The sequence below is a fragment of the Sander lucioperca genome, chromosome 9 (assembly GCF_008315115.2).
Source record: "Sander lucioperca isolate FBNREF2018 chromosome 9, SLUC_FBN_1.2, whole genome shotgun sequence".
Taxonomy (NCBI): Eukaryota; Metazoa; Chordata; class Actinopteri; order Perciformes; family Percidae; genus Sander; species Sander lucioperca.
This window is the reverse complement of record NC_050181.1, coordinates 2,192,705-2,217,471: the sequence shown is the minus strand read 5'-3', so window position 1 is coordinate 2,217,471 and position 24,767 is coordinate 2,192,705. Positions and strand designations below refer to the sequence as shown.

Below are 24,767 nucleotides of genomic sequence, written 5' to 3'. Positions count from 1 at the left end.
ACATTTAAGTAAATCCATCAAATAAATAGTCCAAAGTGCAAAGTCCTTAAGAAATATAGTAAAGTAAATGTATAAAGTAGCACAAAATGGAAATATTCAATAAAAAGTACCTAAAGATTGAATGTCAGTAAAGTAGTCTACTTAAGAAAATAGGTACTTTCCACCACTGACAGTGATCTTTTCAACTTTGTGGTTTTCTGTTCGATCTCAAATAGTGCAGTATAGTTTTAATTAAAGTTTTGAAGTTATCTTCTTAAATATTTAATTACTTTACAACAGCTTACTTCTTCATTTAAATTAGTGCAAACATATGTGGTACAAAAGTGATTCCCTCTTCTGATGCGTAGGCTTTATAAACCATTCTGACATTGTCAGAAAAGCACGTGGAGCCCTCAGCCACAAGTACCATAGGCAGACAAGTACCCTTCACCTGCTCTGCTCTCAACTGGTAGAACAGACAGCCAGGATCTCGCGATGGTGTATAATTTATATGGCGCGAGAATAACCAACAAGAAAGGAAGTGACGTTGTAGCTACGTATGCCTTTGTAGTAAGCACTGGCCTATCCGATATCCGATAGGTATAATTGGAAGCAGCGTGGTCAAGGGCACCGGCTGAACGAGACAGATAGCAAGGAAGCAGCAAGGAGAGGAACCTCGTGTCAAAGCCAAAGGCTTATTAAAGAAGAAGTGTTTCGTTTTGAGCTGTGTTGAAGAGAAGGTGAGGAGTTTTATCTTGTCAAACAGCTAGCTGCAACATTTCAAACTGCGCCGGAGAGGGATTGAAGCTTATTGTACTGACATAACGTTAACGCTACAAGACTCCGAGGTGCGTGTAGACATAACGTTAAGCCTTCGTTTTTCTTTGAAGAGTGTGTTAACAAATGCCACATAAATCGCATGTTTAGTTTACTCCATTTAAGTAACTTGAAGTAATGTTACCCTCATGAATGAAATTCTAACGTTGTCGTGCCCGAGCATGTTCAACAAAGCACACAGCAGCGTAGTCGGTTACGCCACCTGTCACTTGCTCTAAGACATGTCTCCTCTATACTTCATTATAGTGTAGAGAGAAATCGGTAGCGTGGGTTGTCATGTTGCCAGTGCAACAAGGGCGCCATAACGAGGGAAGCCAGTGGTCACGTTCAGCTGCGTGATCTGCTCTGTGCTGGTGTTAAATGCAGCTTGCTTCTCTGAATGACCCTTTCTGCTTAGGGGTAACCGTGTCAGTAGGTAGACATTATACTGACCTTGACAGGCAATAATAGGTTGTTGCATAGATAAGCTATCTTTACTACAATATTCATAGCTGTTAGACTATGTAAGTAATCCTAAATGTTTGTCCATATTTAGAATCAGAATCAGAAAGGGCTTTATTGCCAAGTACGTTGCACATACGAGGAATTTGTCATGGTGTTGTTGGAGCATGTCACACATACGAATATAAGAAGGATAAAAAGATATAAACAATATAAGTATAAACATATACACACAGTACGTATTAATAACGATAAAATAAATTTAAATAAATAGTAAAATAAGTAGGTGAAGCTATAGAGCGATTTGATGCTCAGATGCCTTTCAGAGACCTTATGTTAACATATGGTAGGACTGGAGCTATATCTGGTTATGGACAAGTTGTCCCTAAGGCAGTATAGTGTGGTATTAATAATTACTGGAACAACACACTGTTCAGACTAGCAGCAGGTGAACTTGACAAGCCTTTGTCCTGAAAAGAGCAATTAATTCTCTTTGCATTTAAGGTCATGCACACATAAAAAAAGTTATACAATTATTTAGTTTATGAAAATACCTGTTTGCAGTTTTTAAAGTATCTGTAGTAATATTTAGTAATTTGAATGTATTTTTTTTACTGCCTCAAAATTTGATAAACATCTGCCACAAAGTTTAGTGTGTACCCAGTGTTGCAAGATGGGAAATGTTAAACTGTCATGCCAGAGGCTTGTGATCATCATATTTTAAATAAAATTATCGTACAGAAGTCATAACCACGAGAACAATTGGGTGTATGTGTAATTTTACAAATCACATATTGAAACAACTTTTTTGACATGCCTACAAATCTCCCAACATCAGGGTGACATGTTGCATGGAAGGGGGTATGCATAAGTCCATCAATCTGACAATGTTTGTAAAAACCTACTATTACAAAATCAATTTCAAGACAGCCCGATTTGAAGCCTGTTTATATTCTGCATGAACTGTTAAGGCCATAAGATAAGTTAAATCAGTAAATAACTGAGCCTACTGGTGCATTAAAAACAACTTGACTTGAACACCGTACACCTTAGCGAGAAAGTTCAAGTTCCACCTCCAAATCACTCTGTGGCTGCGGCAGGAGAGGGAGACAGCCGTGCTCCGAGCGCAGACTAAAACCAACTACTACTAATTATATATTGGTCAAATTATCGTACATTATGGCACTTTTGGCAATATTGATTGTATTTGCACAGAGGCCAAAGTTATCCTACAAATACGATAATTATCGTACATCTGGCAACACTGTGTACCTGATGGACAGACACTGTGGTGCCACCTGGTGGGGCCCCTGTGTATATAGTGAGGACCCACTATTGTGAAAGTGACCACAAGACCCTACATTTAGTTTTTTTTAAACTGCTTAAATCTGACACGACATCATTGTCTCCCCTGCATGGAATAAAACCACAGCCTGTGTTGCTCTTATAATTCAGAATGTGCTGCTGTTTTAATATTTGTGTAGACTTATACATGGGATTTGCCTGCCTCACTGTTCTACTTCTGGCTCTTTTTCCCATGAGCTATTTGGAGCTTTTCCCCAGTGTGACTCTCACATGATTTGGCTCGATGGTGTTTTAAGCCCCCAACGTATCCTTCCAAGCAGCGCTGCGATCGTTGACTTAACCCTGGCACCTAACCCTAACCTTAACCCTAACCATTGCCTAATCCTAGTGCCCCCCTAGGCAGCGCTGTCTGGCAGGAGACGTTGAGGGCTTAAAACACCAATAAACCATGATTTGCCACTGCATAATGACTCCAACGCACCCCTGACCCTTCTCCTCTCCTGCTGCCCCATTGTTCTTTTTTTCTCACCATTATTTTTTGTCTCCCACACCTCACTTTTTTTTCTCCCTCGACAATGTTTCCTACCCCTGTCTCTCTGTGCCTTGTTCCTCGACTTGTTCACTCTCCAACGTTGGGTGGAAACGGTTATTTAGCAAGAAGCCTACAGGATTAGACCAATTTGTGATTTTAAAGTGTTTGATAAAAAAGTGTTTGCCACCACCAAGGGGCTTTTAAAAATTGTAATGTCCATGACTATATTTTAGTTTTCAAACCATTCAATTTAATCTCGCCTGAGACATGGGTGCACATTTTGCTCAAAAACACTTTGATTTAAAACAGTCTTATTTCCTCATGCTTTGCATGTTTCCAGTTAAGGCTCAACAACTAGTTAGACAGGGTTTTCCCTTAATTGTATGGCATTTGGTTCCAGGAATACCTCATACGCTCTTACCGTAACAGGAAGAAGGAAATTAATTTTCTCGGTATGATGGGAATGATTTTATTATTTTATTTTTTTTTACCATAAGTACAAATCACTTCACACTGTTTTTATGAAATGTAATAACATGTTGTTCTTGCATTAGTTGAAGTGCTCCCAAAATGCCAGATATGAAGGCCGGTTGCCTTTTGCAAGCTGACTTTACACTTAAACACAAAGGTGTATTAAGAGCCTGACCATTTGCTGATGGCAAAGCCCTTTAGACAAATAGGCTAGGTCTTTGACACTATAATAGTAATTATGTTAATCACTGTTATGGAAAATGTATTTATGGTTGCACTGAATAGTAATAATTATGTTATGGTATGACTAAATTTGTTTAACTGTAGTGATCATCTCAGCAGTTTAAAATACATGACTACCTTTGTGATTGCATGCATGTTTGATGAAGTTAATTTAGTGAATGAGTGTGATTGATTCAGTAATTATGTGAAGGGCGTTTTTACCTCTGACTTCTGCGCCCCCTATCAACGAGCCTCAGCGGAGTTCATAATAGTTCTGTTGTAATGTTAGAACAAAAGGCTTCTTGCCACAGCTTTCATAACCCACCATTTATGAAGCAATGGCTAGGCTACTTTTTCTTCAAAGGGATTTGTTCAGTTACTAAAGAACACTATGACGAAGCCACTTTGCAACACATTTGACTCTGGTTTCCAGAGAGAAGTTCACCTTTCAAACATGACAGTGATATTTAATCTGTCTGCAGGACTATGCAGTCATTGAAGTTAAACATAAATGATTAACTTCAACTTCTAAATTAGAAACTATTTCCAGTCTCTTGCATGCTTTTTTTTTTAAGTTTAGGCTCTTTTATTCGGTTTTAAAGAAGATTATTTCTGAACACAGGTGAGAATTTTTGTTGTTGCCTTGACTACAAGTGCTGTCCTGCCCTCATTCAGCATGGCTGTCTAACAGGCTATGGCTTCAAGTGTCGCTCCCAGAAGGGCGTAACTTAAGTTGGCTTTTACTATCTCTTTTGCACACACTTGGCTAAAAATGATTCAATGGAGATACAGGCTGTGCCTCTTAGTTGTGGTTCAGAGAGACCGCTACAAGAAAATGTACCCCTTCATGCACATAAAGCACATGCTATCACTTTTTAAACTTGTTAGTGTAAGAGTCTTGTTTGTGCGTGTTCCTTTTCATTCTTGATTTGTGTTCTGTTTCATATTGCTAATATCCATAGGTCTCTCAACTGAAAGTGTAGCTAATCTGATTAAAGTATTGAGGCCCGGTATGTTTGGTATGTAAGATTATAGACATAGCTCTGCCCACCTTAGAGAGCAATTAGCTTTACAGGACAGCTAAGCTTGATCTGATGCCATTTTTAGTCTGTATTCGTCAAGTATCTTTAGGTTGTGTTGCAAAGCAGGCTATACGTAAGTCTTTTGGTGACATGGGTCTTATATACTTGGTTGTATCACCCCTCAAATGGGGTGGGAAAAAATATCGATACGGCGATATATCGTTGTCCTCTGTGCGATACGAGAATCTATACGCTGGTGTCAAATATCAATATTTTAATTAATAAAATAAGACTCTAAATGATTCCCCTGCTCTCAGCAGCGGTAATTCATGGCTCCTCGAGATGGTGCTCAGCACATTAATGAAGGAAATTTGAACATAAGTTAACTAGAGGAAGAGGTTTTCAATTTGATGGCGGACAGCAGTTTAAGGAAAATAACCGATGCCCCAGCCACCTTTTTTAAGGCCATTTTCACAACAGTTGTGGTGTTTTCTAACCGTTTAGACTTGCAGTGAATAAAGAGAAAACCTGCACTTAACCTTTTCACAGGCTTTCTGTATTCATAGTTGGATTGATATTGTGATGTATCATTATAGGATTGTCTTGCAATATATTGATTATCGCAGAATTTAATTAGCATGATATTATCGGTATCGTGAACCGTGTATTGTATCTGGTGATGCCCACCCCTCAAGGTTGAAGAAGTCAAGGGGGTTCTGAGGTTGTTTGGGGCCAAGCCATGTTTTAAAATTAGCAGTACTTCATAATGCCTAGCATAGCCAAATTGTTTTCCGAGCTAAGTTATTGTATGGCTGAGTTCCAACATGGCTGCGCCCTCATTTCCTTTATTGACAAACATTTAGGCTACATCCACACTACTACGTTTTAATTTTTAAACGTAAACGCCAGAGTAGTGTGGACGCTAAATGTAAACGTAGCAAAAGATTAGGGCTGAACGATTAATTGCATTTTCGATAATATCGCGATATGTTAAAACGCGATTTCCTAATCGCAAAGGCTGCGATTTGATCACATGACTCACAAGAGCAATCAGTCTGTACTCCGTAGAGAAAGCATCAACTAGCATGCTAACGCTACACTGTACCTTGAGCTGATTTCTGTCATTCAAACAACTCTGAGTTGTAGTTTAAAACTTTTACAGCCATTTTAATAAAATGAAGGGTTTTATTCGGGCTTGAGTCTATACATGCAGTTAATGGATACAGACACACAGAACTCAAGGCTCGGTTGGCAACGATTAGCTCTGATTAGCGGTTAGCTCCGGTTAGCGGTTAGCTCCGTTATAAAGAGATGAGTGGAGGAGCTGCCACTGAGAGGGGTAACAATCAGACTCTGATAAATGACGTTCGGGGAGCTTTCACAACAGCGTGGCCGCGGTGTTTCAACAGTTTTATTAGTACAGTTAATCCCACGGCAAGAACACCAGCAACTAGCTAACGCAACGATAGCCTCTCTGAACAAGTGCACACGGCAGCAACTTCACGAGGGGGAGGGGCTGGAGGCAGATCCTCTCTGTGCACTGTAAAAAAATACGTGTGTGTACTATATTTTTACTTATTTAACTGTCTAGTGTGTAATTGTGTGTTCATACTATACATTATATTATTCTTTGTTGAATAATACAGAAGACAAAGAGCTTAAAAAAATAATCGAATCGCAATATTTGGGGAAAAAATTGCAATTAGATTATTTTCAAAAATCGTTCAGCCCTACAAAAGATATCCCTTTTTAAATGAATGTACTAGTGTGGATGTAGCCTTAGAGAACATGGCTAGGCTTTTTATCTATGCTGTCTTGGAAGCATGCTGTTGGAGTTTAGCAAGGCCATGCTTTGGTGCTGCAAATTAGTGCAGCGCTGCCTGATTGTTTGTGTCCCCTTGGCATTTGCCCACACAAGCTCTTCTCACGCAATGTCGAGTTAGGGATCTCCTTCCAATGACGCTTGTAAATTGGCCCGTAGGGATCATTAAGAGTTTCTTTTTCTGCTGTTTGGCTGCACAGCACGTATACTTATCACTCCAGGCAAGCTTGGCGTCTTTTTTTTGTCCATTTTCAGTTTTAGCTTTACTTTTGTTTCATTACAGAATAAACTTAACATGTGGTCCACCAATCAAGTTGTGAACCAAATGTAACCATGTTTGGAATATGGGGTTTGTGCTTGAGCCTACTGTCAACAAAGCAGTGTTTTATTCAGTTCAAAGTTCGGTAAGCGTGGTAATGGTTTAACCCACAAGGCTATATAATTCTCCACTACAGGGCTTGGCTATGGTTGTTTGAGACATTTTGGTCTGTTTTGTTATTCGAAGGTCAGGGTAGGAGAGGTCATGAGCGCTCTCTCAGTCAAATCATCCTGTATGCACACTATTACTGGGATTAAGGTTGGGTAAGAATTGCGTTGCTTGTGGCTTAATACATTAGTTGGTTGGTTTAAGGTGGAACTGTATAACAGACTGCTAACTCTTAATGGAGGGTTTTACTGTCATGTCACCGAAGAAAGTATTTTGCAAATCCTTTGAATAGGTAGGTCTCATTTAGTTTGTACTAATTTTTGGTAAAAAAAAAAAAAAAGGATGGCTGCAGACTGGAGTTTGAAAATAGATTAAAGGTTGTTGTGCAGCAGGCACTAGTACCCCCTCTCCAATGCATTTTTTAAGAATACATTGCAAAACCGTTTTGAACAGAGCCTCCTGTAGCCAGGAGATGGAAACAAGGCAAACAGGCACAATTACCTAACCGGGTTATATATTAACGCTATGTATTGGTGTGTATTGTTATAAAAACATGGTTTGACTTTGTACTGCTTCTATTGTTAACATCCCTTTTGTACGAGCCATATTTGAACAAAAAAAAACCCAGACCTTCCACCCGTTGTCCTTTTTTTTAAATGCATCTCTAGTATTTACCGTGTTTTACCACGTCTCTGGTCATACAACTGTTTAAAAAGATGCCAAGGTTTTTTTTAGGTTGGGTAGAATCTCTCAGTTAATCCAGTTCGTTTGGTTGCTGAGGGAGAAAATACTGGCTTTAGCATTCAGGGAAGATAGTATTTTAACTTAGCATGTTTCCTTAATATCTGGTGACATATTGTGGTCTTTTTTATTTTATACAGTAAATATATTACATATTGCTCCTTTAAGTTTAAAGAGCCCCTATTATACTACTTTTCAGTGTCATATTTGTACTCTTGGGGTCTACTAGAATAGGTTTACATGCTTTTGTTTTTCAAAAAACATTTGTTTATGTTTCCATTACTGCCCATTGCTGCAGTGCCTCCACCTGAAACATTCTGTTTGAGCTGTTGGCCTGCCTTCCCGAAAAGCCCAGTCTGCTCTGATTGGTCTGCTCTGATTGGTCAGCTGGCCCACTCTGTTGTGATTGGTCAACCAAATTCAAACAAGCCACTGGGCGGCCGTGCTTGCTCAGGCAGCACCTATTGGCAGCACATGTAAAAAAAACTGGGCTGGCATTCTAAATCAATGACCTCATTAATTGAGGAATTTCAAACAGGAATGTGGGCGAATCGTTTTTAGGCAGTTGAGACAAAGTGCTGTCCGTGGGAGAGAGAGCTCCATTTGGAGTGAAATGTGTTTTTTGTACTTTATACAGCTATTGCATACACAAAAAAAACTACACATTAAAAGATGGGGAAAAATCAAAAAAGCATAATAGGGGCTCTTTAAATAATTACATTGTATTTGGTTTCTTAGTTGTTGCCTAATATCGTGAATCGGGCTATGAAGTCAGTTGGATTCACAAAATTAAATTGTCACTGTTACTCAAAAGTAATCTTTAGCCGGAAGGCCATGAAGTGACTATGCAGTGTCAAATATCAGTGAATCAATAGAAATCTTCACTGAGTGGGCAGAATTCTATACTGTAATATTGTTTCTCTTGCACCTTAATGTGCATTTATAATAGACGTGGGGATTCTTCTGATATGTGTATAATATGTATAAGAACTTTCAGAAAAGTGTGAGCTATGAAAGCAAAGTGGTTCTAATTAGTAAGGGTGTGAATTAGGGCTGCAGCTAACGATTATTTTTGTAATTGAATATTCTAGCGATTATTTCATCGAGTAATCGGATAAAAATGATTTTGCCTTAACCTCAAGGATCACTGTACCGTGGACGGCACACTGTGTGGCTGTGGCGTCGCTGTAACCTCCATTCACGAACGTTTTTATAAAGCATTAAATCTTCAAAATATACAGCCATGCGACACAACAATTGAAAGCTTATGATTCAATTAAGCCCACATACAAAGCATAAGATGATTTATAGCAGTTACACAACTGTTATAAAACGTAGCTTCTTACCGATTTTTCCTGCTACAAGCTAAGGAGTTAGTAGTAGTTGAAAAGATAGATCACTCCAGTGAATCTGAGCGAGAACAAAGGCTATATAGTAGGAAAGATAGGTCACTCCATCTGTCTAGTCATATCAACTCACGACATTAGGCTACAACCGCTAAAAATACTGCACGTTCTAGCTAGCGCTAGTACGTTAAGCTAACATCAATACGTTACCTTGTGTCGGCTGGGCTTGGTGAGCTGACATTAACAGGATGTTTTCGGCTCAGGTATTGGATCATAGTTGATGTGCTGTTGTGGTACGCAAGTTCTACTTTGCAGTACACACATTGTACCTTGTTACCTTCTTTTTTTTAGTTTGAAATGATCCCAAACCTTTGACATTTTTTGCCTTTTCCTGGCGGTATCTTGGCTCTCCGTCATCGCGCCACTGAATGTTGTGTGCATCGTTAATAGCGGTCCGTGTGAAACAATGACTCTGAGCGGAGCGGGCCGTATAACGCGACTGATTGGAATTAAACGAAGCTTCGAGGCAGAGAATTTGCCTTGAAGCTTTTTTGTTATCGAATTATTCGAGTAATCGTTTCAGCCCTAGTGTGAATCTTGACCGGTCTCACGATTCAATTACGATTATCCTGTCAATGATTCGATACGATTCAATATCACGATGTGCCACCTCCTCAAATTTATTATATATTGTTACACATGGTTTTCATCAACAAATTCAAGCGGTCAGATACATACAGTATGACCATCCATTTTTATTGCATCTGTTCTTAAAAAAAGACACTTCCTGAATGTAGCAGAGTCTGAACACAGCAGACAACGGGCAAAAACAAAAAACGCACCGACCGAAAAATCAACAAGAAACCTCAGTAGGCAATGATCGATTGTCTCACTGCATCGGTGCAGAATCATCCATGTCCGCATCGCAATGCATCGATGCAATGATTAATTTCAACACCCCTACTAATTAGTCATTTGAATCCTAAGAGATAGTTTTTGACCCATCTGACCCTCCGTAGATGAAGCACCTTACATAAGCCTCTCTCCTGAGGGCCATCACATGCATAGCTCTTACTGCAATATTTAAGAAAATATGCAGAAGACTTGCATTTCAGGTTTTGTTCCTCTGTTAAATTGAAACCTTGTTTTGTTTGGCACCTTTTTCGAATCGAAACTAGTTATTCTGTTATTGTATTCTGGCAATGGAGTTCACATGGAGGCATGGAATCTGTGTTGACCTGTGCTGGACACTGGTCTTTTGTGCCTAGGAACAGTGCTGCCTTTCAAGTTAGCAGCAAAGGAAACCCCGTGGATATTTGGATAAGAGGTGGGACGTGTTCTTTGGACACCCCATTATTCCCAGAACTGAAACCCAAACACACTGTACACACAGTAAAGAAATAGAATCTTATAGTACAAAATATTCTACCTAAAATCTATCATTTGAGTATAACATCCCTTTTAGACTTAAAGTATTGTTTATTTATAGCTATCAAGTCTACAGGGGATTTGTGTTAAATACCAAAGAGATAATTTAGGTGGAGTGTTAGTTTTTTTAAAACGGTGAGAGAAAACAACATCAATCCATCTTTGGGCCTGATGCTTCACTAATCCTTTCCTTCTTTTGTTTCCCATTTTTAGATTGAAGCAGCAATGGACCAGGCAAGGTCAACGATATCCAAAATTGTGAGTATTAGAACTAGTCTTACAACCTAAATCCTACAATAAGAAGCTTTGCTCTAAGGAATTATCCTCCCCATTATTACCATTTGAAATGAGTGTTATTATAAATGCCCATGTTGCATAATTGAATGCATTTTCATCTTGGGAACAAATAATTATTGACATTTTATCAACCGCATGCTGAATGATTATTGGGCAGAGTGACTTGAGAATATTTTCAGCGCAGTTAATGTTATATTATTTACGGGTAAGTGCTGTAAATTTATCTTGGCTAAGATTAGTGATGGGATTGTTTTCTACTCATTGCTAGGGACAAAAACGGTACCAGGGCTCATAAGTTATAACCTATAGTTGTTGTTGTTGGTAAATCAGTTATTGCTTTTTCTAGTTCTCGAGAAACGGCACAAACTCAGTCAAAAATATCCCTGTAATAAGTAAAGTAACATGCATCAGTAAAGAGTGAATCAAGTGGACAACAAAATGAACTTGCAGCCACTGCTTACTGACAGCAATCACAGAAAGTTTAAGGACCTTGAAAATGAACACCATGCTGCCAGACTTTAACTCGACGGCAAACTCAACATTACTTAACACTTTAAAGTTTTTATATTTTACCCAGCACAACCTTTTTTTTTTTTTTTTTAAATCACAACATTTTTTTAAATAACTTTATTTGAATGAATATGTAGACTTTAACGGAAAGACGGAGTACTTCTCCATTTCCCTTTCGACGGATCCTCGAGGTAGAAGATTGGCTGCGTAGTGCTTATCCTTTTTAGTCGTCTTCCATCCTTATTTTTTAGCTCTTAGAAAGCAACTGCTGTAAGTTAAATTGGTTATACATTTGTTTGACATTCTATATCAGTGCATATTTATTAGAGTTTTGATTTTTATTGGCACATGAGGTTGTGCTTGTTTAGATTGTCTATGTGCTTAGGCCTGAAAGCCTTACCGTGATTTGTCAGAAACGTAGATATTAAGTATTAAATAGTTAAATGTTCTGATCACAATATCGCACACACACACTGAAAGGATAAGTTAAATGTGCTACTTTGTTAAAAAAAACACAACAGAAAGAGAGAGCTAGAGAAGTGGGTGATCACAAAAGTGAAAAACAGAAGTCACAAAAGTGACTAAGCTTTTTTTGGTTCTTTAATTTATTGTGGGGTATTTTACTACTTATTTTACTTTTAAAAAATACAAATAAAATTCTTGTTGGCACAGTCAGATGATGTGCTGTAAACTGCTGAAATTTGAAACCACCAGGTAGTTTTTAACAAAGGATTCCTTCACTCAAGAAACCATCAAGCCAGACTCTAACTGTTACAAAGGTGTCGACAAACTTTTTCTGGGGACGGGCTTCCAGAATTTCAGAGTTGTTTTTTTTTTTTTTTTTTTTTTTCCAGTTAGTAAGTTGTCGAATGCTCCATTGGAGGGTCTTCCTGATTAATTTAAAGTGCTAGAGGAAAGAACAGAGCAACTCTTGCTGGAGTAGGAAATGGGGTTATTACTGACCAAATAAGCATTTATAAAGGATTTTATTAGCATTAGTAAAGTCATTAGCTACAACCTGAAACAAACAAACTTATTTATTTAAAGTATGGCTCATTATAAAGTGGTACCAAAAACTGTATTGTGGCTGTTGGAACATTTTAAGGATGAATCTTTATACACTCACATCTATAATATACATCATCAGGTCATAATTGTACAAACCCCCGTTGGTCAAAGATTCCAGCTAATTTCCTGCAATCATAGGTTACCATAAATCTACTAAAAAAAAAAAATAGGTGTTCTTAGCTAAATAATAAACCATATTTTCTTCTCATACCTGCATCATTCTTTCATTACAGTTTAACGGAGAGCCACACTCCTACACACGTTTCAACCTGACCCAGAACATGGAAGGCGATAACAGCCAGGTGGAGATGAAGCTGTCGTCCGACATGGATGAGGAGGTCGGGGAAAACGGTGTGGGAGACAACCGCAATCACAACTCCAACCGTAAGCCCTACGTGGCTCAAAAGCTTGGACGCACACCGAAGAACCTCTTCTTCATGGCCGCCGCTACCCTCCTCATCTTTATTATCGGTAAGAGTTGGGCAAGACACTGAATCCCGAATTGCTCCCTCTCTGAGCAACACAGAGAGACTAAGGCAACCTTTTATATCTAGAAGTCAGGCTTTGGCATGTAGTAGTTGATACAATGAAATGAAATATAATTTACTGGATGTGTGTCAAAGAAGTTTCTCGGGCAGTGAAAGGTATACGTACAGTACTGTCATAGTCACTTGGTGGTATAGCATTTCAAAATGCTGACTGTGTGGTTTAGGCTGTAACTTGATACCTTTAGTTTGTCCTTGGATGTGTACTGCGCTTCCCTCTGTCAGTGCAGTTGTTTCTCTCTATTGCTTGTTGTTCCTCATTTGAAGCCACTGCTACTTTCAGGGTACTTGATTGGCTACCTGGTTCATCGGAAGAAGGACTTGGCTCCCACCTGTGCAGCCTCCGTGGTTCGTTTTGATGAAGCTGTTGCCCATGAGACGGGTGCTGCACCCCTAATGGACTGGAACGATGTCAAAAAGCTCCTTGCTCAAAAAGTCACTGCTGCCAATTTTGAACCCCTCTTTCGGTAAATATAAAACCCACATTGTAGTGAGACAAAATTTCTTTATTTGTATTACGATTTTAAAAGTGAGTCATTGTTTCCTCCTATCCTAGTGAGTTTTCCAGTGCCAACCACCGGGCTGGTTCTCCAGATGATGATGCTCTGGCGAACAAGGTGATCAAGAAGTTTAAAGAGTATGGCATGAAAAGCTGGACCGATGAGCACTTTGTTAAGGTTCAGGACTGCCCAGCTTCTGGCTCCAACAGAGTTGTTTTCAAGAACGGGAGTGCTATGCGTCCAGAGGGATTCCTGTCCTACAGTGCCACTGGAGAAGTAACGGTAATCTGAGCTTAATTAAGTAAATCATTTTTTGTTGTTGAATTAAGTAGAAACAAAATGCCGTAATGTATTTATTTTTTGTTCCAGGGTGCTGCCTTGTATGCATATTACGGGCAGGACAGCGACTTGATGTTGCTGCGGGACAAGAGCATCAACCTGACTGGCAGGGTCATGCTGGTCAGAGCTGGTAGGATCAGCTTAGCTGAGAAGGTGGGTGGTTTTGGAAAGAAATTCAATAGGACTAATATTACTGTAAACGTTCTTTTCCTCACACCAAGTAATTTTGCAGTTAGTAACAATAATAATTTCCATGACCTTGTTTCCTTTTTGCTTACAGGTAGCAAATGCTGCCAAAATGGGTGCCGCTGCTGTGTTGATCTACCCAGACACTGATTACTCGATTTTAGACACAACTCAGCTCTTTGGACATGTAAGTGTGGACAGTTTAGAAGCAGAATATTGGAAGATGAAACCCACTGGATAGACATATGGTACATATTTTATTTAGTGTATTGATGCTATTAAATGCATCAAACAACTTGTAAGACACCTATTGGTTCCCTAGGTTCCCTGCTTAGTTTGTATTTTGTGCTCGAAAAGCCTTTTATAAGAGCATGTAGGGTGATTCCCCCCTGATAATCTTGGTTGTTTAGAAGTCAATAGTTTTTTTCCATATTATTTTCTTAATTTTTAATTTAGAAGCTGAAGGGTAAGGCTCCAGGCTGCTGAGAAGATTACTCAGGAACACAAAAGCATTCAAAATGTCAGTATCATAGCTGTTGGCAAACTCTGTAAAACATCTCTTTCCATCTAACCATCTCCTGTCCGCTTCCCACAGGTCCACATGGGTTCAGGGGATCCCTACACCCCAGGCTTCCCCTCCTTCAACCACACCCAGTTTCCACCTGTCCAGTCTTCAGGCCTCCCAAAAATCTTGGCTCAGACCATCACAGCAGGCATGGCTATCGGCATTCTGAGGTAAGGCTCCCACATGCTGTAAACCACCTGAAACAATGCACTTATATATTAAATATTTCTCTTGCACAGTGATTGTCTACTACAGTTGACTCAGTGGTAGCTTACATAGTGTTAATATTTATTGTCTGCATCCGACAGGCAGCTCGGGGGTCAGGATGTGCCGACAGGGTGGGGAGGCCTCCACAAACTGGGAGAAGAGAGCGATCTTATTACTGTGGAGGTCAACAACATTCTTACTGAGAAAAAGATAAATAATGTCTTTGGGGTGATCAAAGGCTTTGTGGATGCAGGTACAATGAGATGTTTCTTTAACATCAGAAATAGACTGTGATCGGTGTTCTGAAAAAAGATAATGAGGGAAGGAACTTTTTTTTTTTTTTTTTTTTTTTTTTTTTAACTGTAGATCGATATGTGGTTATCGGTGCCCAGAGGGATGCATGGGGTCCAGGTTTTGCTGCGTCTACCGTCGGCACCAGCGTCCTTGTTGAGCTTGCACGTTCCATTTCAGACATGGTGAAGAATGGTAAGTCTCAGTGGCAGCTGTTTAGTTTTTAATGTAAAATTGTGCCAGATTGTGACTTAAATAACATTGATGTAATGGATATCAGAATGGACTTAATATCAGATCCTACCTGATGTTAGTCATGGAGCAGCTGAATAAAGTGGTCAAAGGATATGCAAAGTCAAAATATGCATTTGTTATCTGCTTGACAGACGGATTCAAACCAAGGAGAAGCATTGTGTTCGCTAGCTGGAGTGCCGGAGAATATGGGAGTGTTGGCGCCACCGAGTGGTTGGAGGTGAGAATTGCACAATTAATTTTGTACTAATGGTTTTCCCTACTACATTTTTCTTGATCAGCAGCTTTTATGCTGTAACAATACGGATTGGTGTTAGTACTTTTCCTTCATTTTGTTGTATTTTTTTATTTATTTTTCTATATCCAGGGTTATGTTTCCTCTCTGAGCATGAAAGCATTCTCCTACATCAACCTGGATGGAGTTATAACAGGTATTTACTTAGGTTTCTAGGCTATTAAATATTTAACAGCTTCCCATACCTACAATAGCGCAGTATATGTGAATGACTAATATAATTCTTCTTTTCCAGGTCAGAAACGATTTAAAGTGGCAGCCAGTCCCTTGATGCACAGCCTGATTGCGAGCACTCTGAACGAGGTAAAATCCACAGCTGTAGGGCTTCTCACAGACTCAGACTTTTAATACAAGCCTGCAGTGTTGTCATTAGTTAAGTACTTTTATCAATTGGTTTGTGAATGTTAAGATGTACTGTAACATACGTATGCAATTGTCCTCTCCTCAGGTGAACTTGCCAAACACTGCTGGGACTCTCGCTTCTCAATTTGTAAAGGGCAGCTTTGAATCAGATGTGTAAGTGTGACCAGGCTGTTGGTCCAGTCACATCCACAGTGTCTAGTCAGTGTTTATACATCACCATGGCATCCAAGTTGTTCTCACTAGTATCACATCTGCAGCTGGAATGTGTAGGATAGCTGTCATTCTCATGTTCACTACTATTCTTTTTCCAAATATTCACCTACGTCAGGATAAAGCACAGCTAAAGCTCCATTTTACATGTGTTTGTTATCCAGGTTGGTACCTATGAAGTTGGATAATGCTGCATATCCTTTCCTTGCCTTTTCTGGCATTCCCTCAGTCTCATTTGGATTCACCTCTGATAACCCAGTAAGTCATCCTGTCGTACTACATTAATCTTTTCGAGCCAATAACCATAGCCCAGGGAACCTTGTACATTGAGCCATTATGTTAAAGTTTGGTTCATCCAAATGGATCATGGATCATGGGATGTATCTTTCCCAACTGTAATTCTCAAAAGATCTTGCTTTTCTCTCTCAGTACTACCCGTTATTTGGCACAAAGCTGGACACCTGGGAGAAACTGAACTTGGCCACAGGCAGCCAGGTGCCTCAGCTGGCTGAAATGGCGACCCGGTTCGCTGGTCATATGGCGCTGAGGCTGGTGCATGATCATCTGCTGCGGATGGATGTGATGAAGTACGACAAGATTATACGTCTTCGCGTGGCTCAGATCAACATGAAAGTCAATGCTGTTCAGAGAGTGAGTGTCCCGTTGTTTTCTTGCTGACTTGGATTGAACTTTCCAAACCGTTGTTACCTTAAAGAGTCTGCATCTCCATGCCATGTCTGTCTGCATAGTGAAAAATAATCAACCATTGAAATTCAAGCTTTGTTAAGTAGCCAATGTACCTGTTTTCAATGCCTTTTTAATTGATTTTGTTGCTGTTTTTGTCCAGTTGCTGCTTTTGATTATGTAGCCTAACCCATATGTGCCCAGAAGAAGCACACCCCTTTTTAGTTTTGTTTATTCAGAACCCCAGATTATCCCTGTGGATGCTATGTGTGATTCCAGATGCAGCCCAAGCTCTTGCCCAAGGACCTGACAATGCAGTGGTTGTTTTCGGCCTCTGGCTCCTACAGTCGCGCCTCTCGCAACCTGGTGGCAGACATCCAGAACAGTGACCTGGAGGACATCGAGATGTGCCGTATCATTAATGACCGCATAATGGCGGTAAGACCTAGACTAAATAAGTGCCAAAAAAACCTGATATTATTGCTGCATGTTTGTGGGTATGCGCTTCTGTTCAAATCTTAAGAGGCCTTAACTGTGGGGTGTCTTGAGAAAGGAATAATTAGTTTTATGTGCTTTACTGTTTAGGCACTGAAACCCTGTTTTCTTAATCAGTGGCAGATAATAGTTTGTTTATGTAGATCACCCATTGCTCATAGTAAGACAAAGTTGGAACAGTTTTGGGTAATTCACATGAGAATGTTGTATTTTTGTCCTCACTTTTCTCACTGGTTTTAAGTGGGCGGGGCAGTTGGGGGGAAAAGGTGATGTCACGTACTTCTTTGCACCAATCCGTATTTGGAAACACATAAATCAAAATGGAATAACTTTTGTGAGGTTGGTTGCTTATTTTGCCATGTCACTGTCAAATCTGCATAAACCACACCTACACAGTCCTGATGAAGCAGATGAGCAGAGTTTGAGTGTTTAACTGAAACTAAGCTGTTTTTTTATAAAACTTTAACTTTTTTTTTTTTTTAGTGTCTCATATTTAATGGTACAAAGAAATACTTAATTCTTAATCCTTGAGAAAACCAAGTTTTCAGGGGTTTAAAAAAACTAAATTCTTTTATCATGTTGCTGAAGCTGTCTTTTCTAGCAGTGAAAATTAACAATCGCCTGCACCTTTTTTATGAAGTAGCAAAGGAGAAGGGCATCTGTAAATATTTTGACTTTTTTTTTTTGTTTGTTTTTTTTTTAACTTGGAGGTAATTTAAAGAAAAAGTCACTATCTTAATCATCAATGCAAAACCGTAATCCAGTGAATTGTTTTTTTTAATTTTTTTTTTTTTTAAGAAAGCTTAGCAAATGTCCTTCTTTCCATCATTTCATTTTTTCCTTCTTGTTTCTGTACTGTAGGTGGAAAGGAACCTCCTGTCGCCCTTTGTGTCTCCCAGAGAGAATCCTTTTCGCCACATCCTGGCGGGCTCCGGATCTCACTCTGTCGCGGCTCTGTCCGACCACCTGGAAGCCCTCAGGATCGACAACCCCGAGGCGGACGCCGACCTATTCCGCAACCAGTTTGCCCTGGCGACCTGGACCATTCAGGGCTGTGCCAACTCACTAGCAGGGGACGTCTGGTCTTTGGATAATGAAATCTAAAAAGTAATTTCCCCCTCCTCCCTTGTTCATAATTTCGCCCTCTTATCACAACTGTCAGGGTGAAAACCAGTAGGCAGTGATCATTAACCAACGGTCACAGAGGCACAGCTTTTTAAGTTAATTTTAAGCGGACTGAAGAAATGGCACTGGAGCTGTTACTAAGCTGATATCGCAGTCAATCACATCGCTTCCATACTTTTCAACATTTGAGTGATGAGCTTATCTTCCTTCTTTCTGCAATTCTCCATAAAGCAAAACATTAATGATAAAAATGTACTTAAGCAAAGGGTTGACAAAAGTTTAGAGGGTCATCTTTTCTTTTTTTTGTCCACTTTGGAAAGCCAAATCTTCAATAATTTTAACATGTGGTATTTACATACTGCTTTCTGATTACTTTGGTGCTAGTAACAACTACCTTGAAATGGCCATGTTATGTGGCAGTACTACTTAAATTAGTGTTACCCTAGTTGAATGCAGTGAAATTGAGGCCTTTTCAGCACAGTATCAGGTCATAATCACAGGAAAGGCTGTGTTTGCAACCTCAGATGAATAAAACATGAAAGGCCGATAATGTACGATATTATAAGCTGATGACTTTCCATCTGTTTACCATAATTATTACAGATCAAAACTGCTGGTATTTCCACTGCTGCTCTAGCCTCATGTTCAAACCTGAGCCGGTTTGTATTGGTAGCTATAATTCAAACAGTGCTGAAATCTGCTACTCAACTCGTTGTCAGAGATTCAGACGTTGTAAAAAAAGGACTGAAGATTAATTAACGAGAACATAGTTGTGAACATACCTAGAAATAGATTTTGGACAATCAGCTGTTATCTGGCATCGTTTAACACTTCTGCTGCATTAATCCTTTAATCTGATTAAATGCAACAATTTAAAATAAAAAATAAAAAAATAAATCTGAATTTGTTAATTACCTGAATCATCTGCCTCCTGACATGAGGGCAAATCTCTGTAGGCCTTTTCAAAAACCAAGGGAGGTCTCCAACCATGTGGCACTGAAACAGAAACCGTATGTCTATTTATTGTGTTATTTATTTATCAGTGGCAGGGTTCACTATAAATAGTTTTTTTTTTATTGCCTTTTTATAAAAAAATATTGTATAATTATCGGGAGCAGTGCCTTCCATAATTATGACAGTTATACTGTCGAAATGACAAAAGCAGCATCTGCTTAACAGAAGTGTACATGTTGACCGACGGCCAGTACTGAACAATCACAGAACCCTGCACAACTCTGAGGTGTTTTTTTTTTTTTTAACTGACTGGATTGGCCTTTCAGGCAAGGCTAGCTCACATATCACACCTTGGGAAATATTTACACCTCTGGCTGTCAGTACTGGTCCCTTGGTACATGTGCACCTCTCGTCCTGACAACATTATCGGGAGCAGTGTCTTCCATAATGTGGAAAAAAGAAGGTAGTTTTTGCCTACCACTGTGTGTCCGTATCGGAGGCAGTGCCCTCCATATTTCACTGTAGGAGTGGATGTTTTTATTATCGGGAACAGTGTTTCTCATAATGTGTGTATATATATATATATATATATACAGTGAATTGCTACACAGCGCACATGTCTGCATCTTTAGATCCCTTCTATGATGTTTCCATGCTAATGTAATTTCCTCCTAAGGAAAAGTTTTAACATCAGCTCTTCTGAAAACATTTCCCATCTGTCTCATTGGTAAGATAAAGAAGCTGTCTTTAAATTGTTCTGGGTTTCTTTAGCAAGCTGTTTTGTCTCATTTTAATCAAATGCTGATAATGTGTGGTCATTTCTTTGGGCTTCATGATATGGAACTGATATGAAATGTTACAAACCTGTTTTGGGAGCACTGGTTGCAGTGGTGTGGGCCACACTATTTCCAGAAAAGATCACCACTCACTTCTCACATAATGGGTTTTGTTTTTGATGATTCAGTCAGTGTGAAAGTACATTCTACCTTCTATTTTGATGTGTTCATTCATTGAGAGATTTTCTTTGTGCCTTCTTGTTTCATGACTGCATTGTAGAGCTGAGTTTCTACGTACAGTACAGTACTTTAGAGGTTTTGGAGGATGCGTATTTGGCTTGTTTAGTTTTGACATTTCTGTCTTTCATTTTTCCCGTTGTCTGCTAGAATAAAAAGTTACACCTTTTTAGATAGTTAAATGTATGAAAGTACAAAATCAATGTAAATGGGCTTCAAGACTTAAACACTGAATGTTACAGTAGTTAACAAGGTCCTTCTTTAGCTGATCTGCTAAGTCTGGTCACTAAAATTTTTTTTTTTTCTATTTTATGAAAACCATCATGCCTCAGCAGAATTTAAGATTTGTTTCAGATCAAAAGCCATTTTAAAATGATCTATTAACCATTCATAGTTTGACTGCTGAAAGTGATCTGCTGGGCTGTAATGAAGCATGTGTTGGATGTTACATCGCTAATATTGGCATCTTGCTGAGATGCAAAAAATTGGTTTTTGGTGGACTTTAAAATTCTAACAATGTGGATAAATGTTTGGAAATTGTTAAAATAACAATGCTTTTTTTCCCCCTTGAACTGTACACATTTGCTTTGCTTCACTTTTTTGTTGCTGCAATAAACGATCACATCTGTTGTCGAATGATTTTTAGTCCAAATCCTCTGCCTAGTTCACTTTTAAACGTATTATGAAGCTATAAATAACGTTTAAATGCGTCCCTGTCAGGTCTTTGTTTTCTATTAAACAATTTAAATTAAATGTTAATTTGGGAATTGATTTCAGAATAATTTAGTTGTGCACACAGTCTCTTGGCATGAGCCACATCCACAGTGAAATTAATGCAGTTCTACTTTTAGAACTTATATGCATTGAATAGAGATTATCAATGCAAAAAACTATTCCGAACTCCATTACTTCCACAACATCCATTATTTTTAGGCAAACATCTGCATTACGTTGGAGCCTTACTGCTGCATAAGGTTTTGATTGATATAAGCAGCTGGAAGTATACATAATGTCAATAATTAAAACTCACCCCCATAGGTTTTGCTTATTACTATAATATGTGGATCTTTAAACTTCACTTCACTACACTTAACGTGTAGGGTGGCCTAAAGCCTTTATACATACATTTTTAGTGCATAGAATACTAAGCTATTGAAATAGCCTAATAATTGTTGGCATGATTTTATCAATTGTTTTAATGTTAAACATACACGTGGCACAGTGAATCCTTAGGATGAACTGTATCTGTGGATGACTACATTACATATAGGCCAGAAGGCCTATCATCAATGTTTTTTCACAAATAGGCTGATTTATATTTGCTAATATGTTGGATTCATGTTAAGACATAACTTTAAAAAAACAAACAATTACAATAATTTGGTGGCCCCCCTGCATTGACTGATGACCCCCTGTTGAAGAGCACTGCTCTAGAAGAATGTTTTCACATGCAGTTTCAGAAGGGGGAAAGTTTCTCTGTACTCATCTTAAATCAGAGTTTAAGATGTACAATATATTAACAACATGATTATGTGACATCACAAATAGTTTGGAAGCCAGTCGTGGTCCAATAATGCATTAATGGCCAAGTAAGCGTGAACACATACAGGGAATTTGACACCGGCTTTTTGTTGTTCTCAAAGTACATCCACAGAAATAAACAAGGACAACGAAGCTGAACAAGGTAAACATGAACATTTGACAATGTACAACTAAGTTTATACACTAAGTGGTTTGGGGGGACTACTCTCTACCACCACCAATGTGTAGCACCCACCTGACAGCTTATGGTCACCACACATCAGCTTGGTAGAGGGAGGGGAACATGTTTTAAGTGGTGGGGGAAACCGGAGTACCCAGAGAAAACCCCATGCAGACACAGGGAGAACATGTAAACTCCACACAGAAAGGCCCGGGACAACAAGGGTTCGAACCTGGTACCTTACACATTTTTATATCCAAGATATAGGTGGATATGTCAATACAGTGTATATGAGGAAACATGAAGCCTCCAGTGCACGTACTGTACACTGAGAATGGACTTTTCAGTGAAGTAGGACACATCTGATTGTGTTGGAAATAAGGAATATTTTGATATCTGGATTTTTCAGTGAGGAAGATGAGTAGATGTCATTAAGAATTCTTAAGTATGTAAACATATCAGCTAGAATTTGTTTTGTTCAAAGCAGAGCATTTCTTTGCGTTTTAAAACAAGTCTGGAGGGGATCTTTAATATTCCTTATTGTTTTTCATCAGTGATCTCCATCCAACTAGTGAAGACCCAAATATTGAAGGACCTGACATGCACAATCCCCACCGTCCAGAAAAAAAATGGCTGTTGTGACAATGTTTGACCAAAAGATGGAGACAAAGTAAACAATATGTTTTTATTCAGTCTGTCGCTAAAGTACGGTTATTCATGACGTGAATGTTTGCATTTTTAATAGGAATCGGACTCTAGGGCCAAAAACCTTTTCCTGTCAAAACGAAAAAGATTTTTGTGAGGGGATTTTTTTAAACCATAGAATTCCATCACTTGTAATACTAGCTGAAGAGCTTACCATTAATACTAATATTGTCTATTTTAAACTCAAGTTCTTACTGCGCGTGGGTGAAACAGCAACCCTAATTTGAAATGATGTGTCTGAATCCATCTTACAAACTGAAGCACTAAACTTATTTGTTGAAGTTGCAACCACAAACTGGAGCAATATTGGAAAAACTGTGGCATGTTCCTTTAAGAGTGGGCTGACAGCCTGAATGTGTACCAGAGATGTGAGAGAAATAAAGAGCTCTCACTTCGCTACTGATACCTGCTGCAGCAAACATCATTATGGAGAGTGGCGGAGGAAATGCAGACCACAGTCCTAGATCAAATGAAATGAGAAGAAACATACAACCAGGAAATAAAAACAGAACAATGGGAAACATGTAAACACACAGTCACCAGTCAATAAGACATTATAATATAATAATGATAAACAAACCCTCTCACTGAGCAGGACCCAGACCAGTGAGGAAATGTAGGCTACATAAACGCAAGAGCAGCTTGCAAAATCCACAAACAAATCTTGTGTGGCAAGTAGAGATATGACAATGTCCCACAAAGCTGCATTAGCTTTACTTCAAACTAAAGTTGACTTACAGGCTAATAAATGAGTAAATAGACACAATGAAACTTGCCCAGTTTTAACCTTGATTGTGAAAATATATGTAGGCTATATCATAGAATGCAAAAAAATAAACAATCGGAAATTTTACACTTTACAAATTACACTAGATATGTCCCACTGTTTCCATTGGAAAAACAAAACTAATTAAAAAAAATCATTTTAATAACAGAACTGCGTTAAAACTAAGGAATCAAGCCATTACTAACTACTAACTAACTAACTAACTAACTAACTAAAGAACGAACGAACGAACAAACTAACTAACTATGCAGGAAGAAACAAGTGCACACACATGATCCAGTCTGTTCCTTTACTTGAGTGATCCCTCTTTAGATACACAGGCGATCTTTGTTTTTGTACAAAAGACAACGAAGAACTGACTCCAGCAGCCACAGCGCTCAAACCCCGACTGTGTTTTCGGTCACGGCTGGTGTGTGCAAGTGAAACCATTCAACACGGACTGGTGCAAACTTTATTTACTCTCTTTCACGCCATGGTGGAAGCCCTTTGAAACGTGACAGATGTCAGGACTTGTGAACTTGTAGCCGGTTTGTTGGAGTGCCAAAACACACCGGAACACGAGGTGACAGCAAGTGACAGGAGCTTTGATTGACAGGTAGGCGCACTCACTGGAAAGCCGTTTGTAGCACACAGCAAACAGAGTTTAATTAACAATTTACGTTTTAAAGTGTTAGCTTTGCAATTACAAGCACAAGCACAGCTACAAAAGATGCAGATTTGTGGTAAAGCTAGTTGTCCGAGTCGTCTAATGTCATGTCACCCAGCGGGCCGGTTGCTGACTTTGTTTGGCGTGCCTGGTTCACTATCTGCGCCGGGTAAAGTTTGCCTCACGAGCAAACTCTCCTTTTTTGACAGCATGTCGCGAGACAACTTGAGATGGCTACATGATAACATCTGTGCTTATACTGACTTCACTTCACTTTCAAATAAGATTAAATACAAAATAAAAGATTTGATTGAAATATGATGATGATGATGAAATTACCTGTATGAAACGTAAAGAAAAGGTAGTTTTAGTGGTCCTCTGTCAGGCTGTATTGTGTCTAAACGTAAAACTGCGTAGGTGACTTTTTAGACTTTAAAACAAATGTTTTTCTCTGA

General features: G+C 39.0%; 2 protein-coding genes across 9 annotated transcripts in view; both read left to right on the top strand.

The window, feature by feature from the left end:
* Positions 1–544: 544 nt before the first annotated feature.
* Positions 545–24,755, top strand: tfr1a (transferrin receptor 1a). Of its 6 annotated transcripts, none has more exons than XR_004103946.2 (19): positions 576–719; positions 10,787–10,831; positions 12,682–12,919; positions 13,277–13,460; positions 13,550–13,775; positions 13,863–13,985; positions 14,113–14,205; positions 14,614–14,753; positions 14,892–15,043; positions 15,157–15,276; positions 15,468–15,553; positions 15,701–15,764; positions 15,864–15,931; positions 16,077–16,144; positions 16,366–16,459; positions 16,631–16,852; positions 17,165–17,323; positions 18,242–19,237; positions 24,742–24,755. XR_004103946.2 is itself a non-coding variant. In XM_031293204.2 (19 exons), exons 3-19 carry the CDS (start codon positions 10,799–10,801, stop codon positions 18,482–18,484), a joined length of 2,313 nt encoding a protein of 770 aa, XP_031149064.1. In that variant the 5' UTR covers positions 576–719; positions 10,414–10,472; positions 10,787–10,798; the 3' UTR covers positions 18,485–21,098. The 6 variants fall into 6 exon arrangements, 5 of the variants coding, with proteins under 5 accessions (XP_035861501.1, XP_031149074.1, XP_031149064.1 ...); XM_031293204.2 differs by lacking the exon at positions 24,742–24,755 and adding an exon at positions 10,414–10,472 and having other exon boundaries at positions 18,242–21,098; XM_036005608.1 differs by lacking the exon at positions 24,742–24,755 and having other exon boundaries at positions 545–719; positions 10,797–10,831; positions 18,242–21,098.
* The window catches only part of tnk2b (tyrosine kinase, non-receptor, 2b), a 65,530-nt gene continuing 64,755 nt past the window's right edge, over positions 23,993–24,767 (top strand). For all 3 annotated transcript variants that reach the window (XM_031293147.2, XM_031293140.2, XM_031293134.2), the window contains exon 1: positions 23,993–24,261. The gene's annotated coding sequence lies outside the window, so the exon portion shown is untranslated. The remainder of the gene's footprint in view (positions 24,262–24,767) is intronic.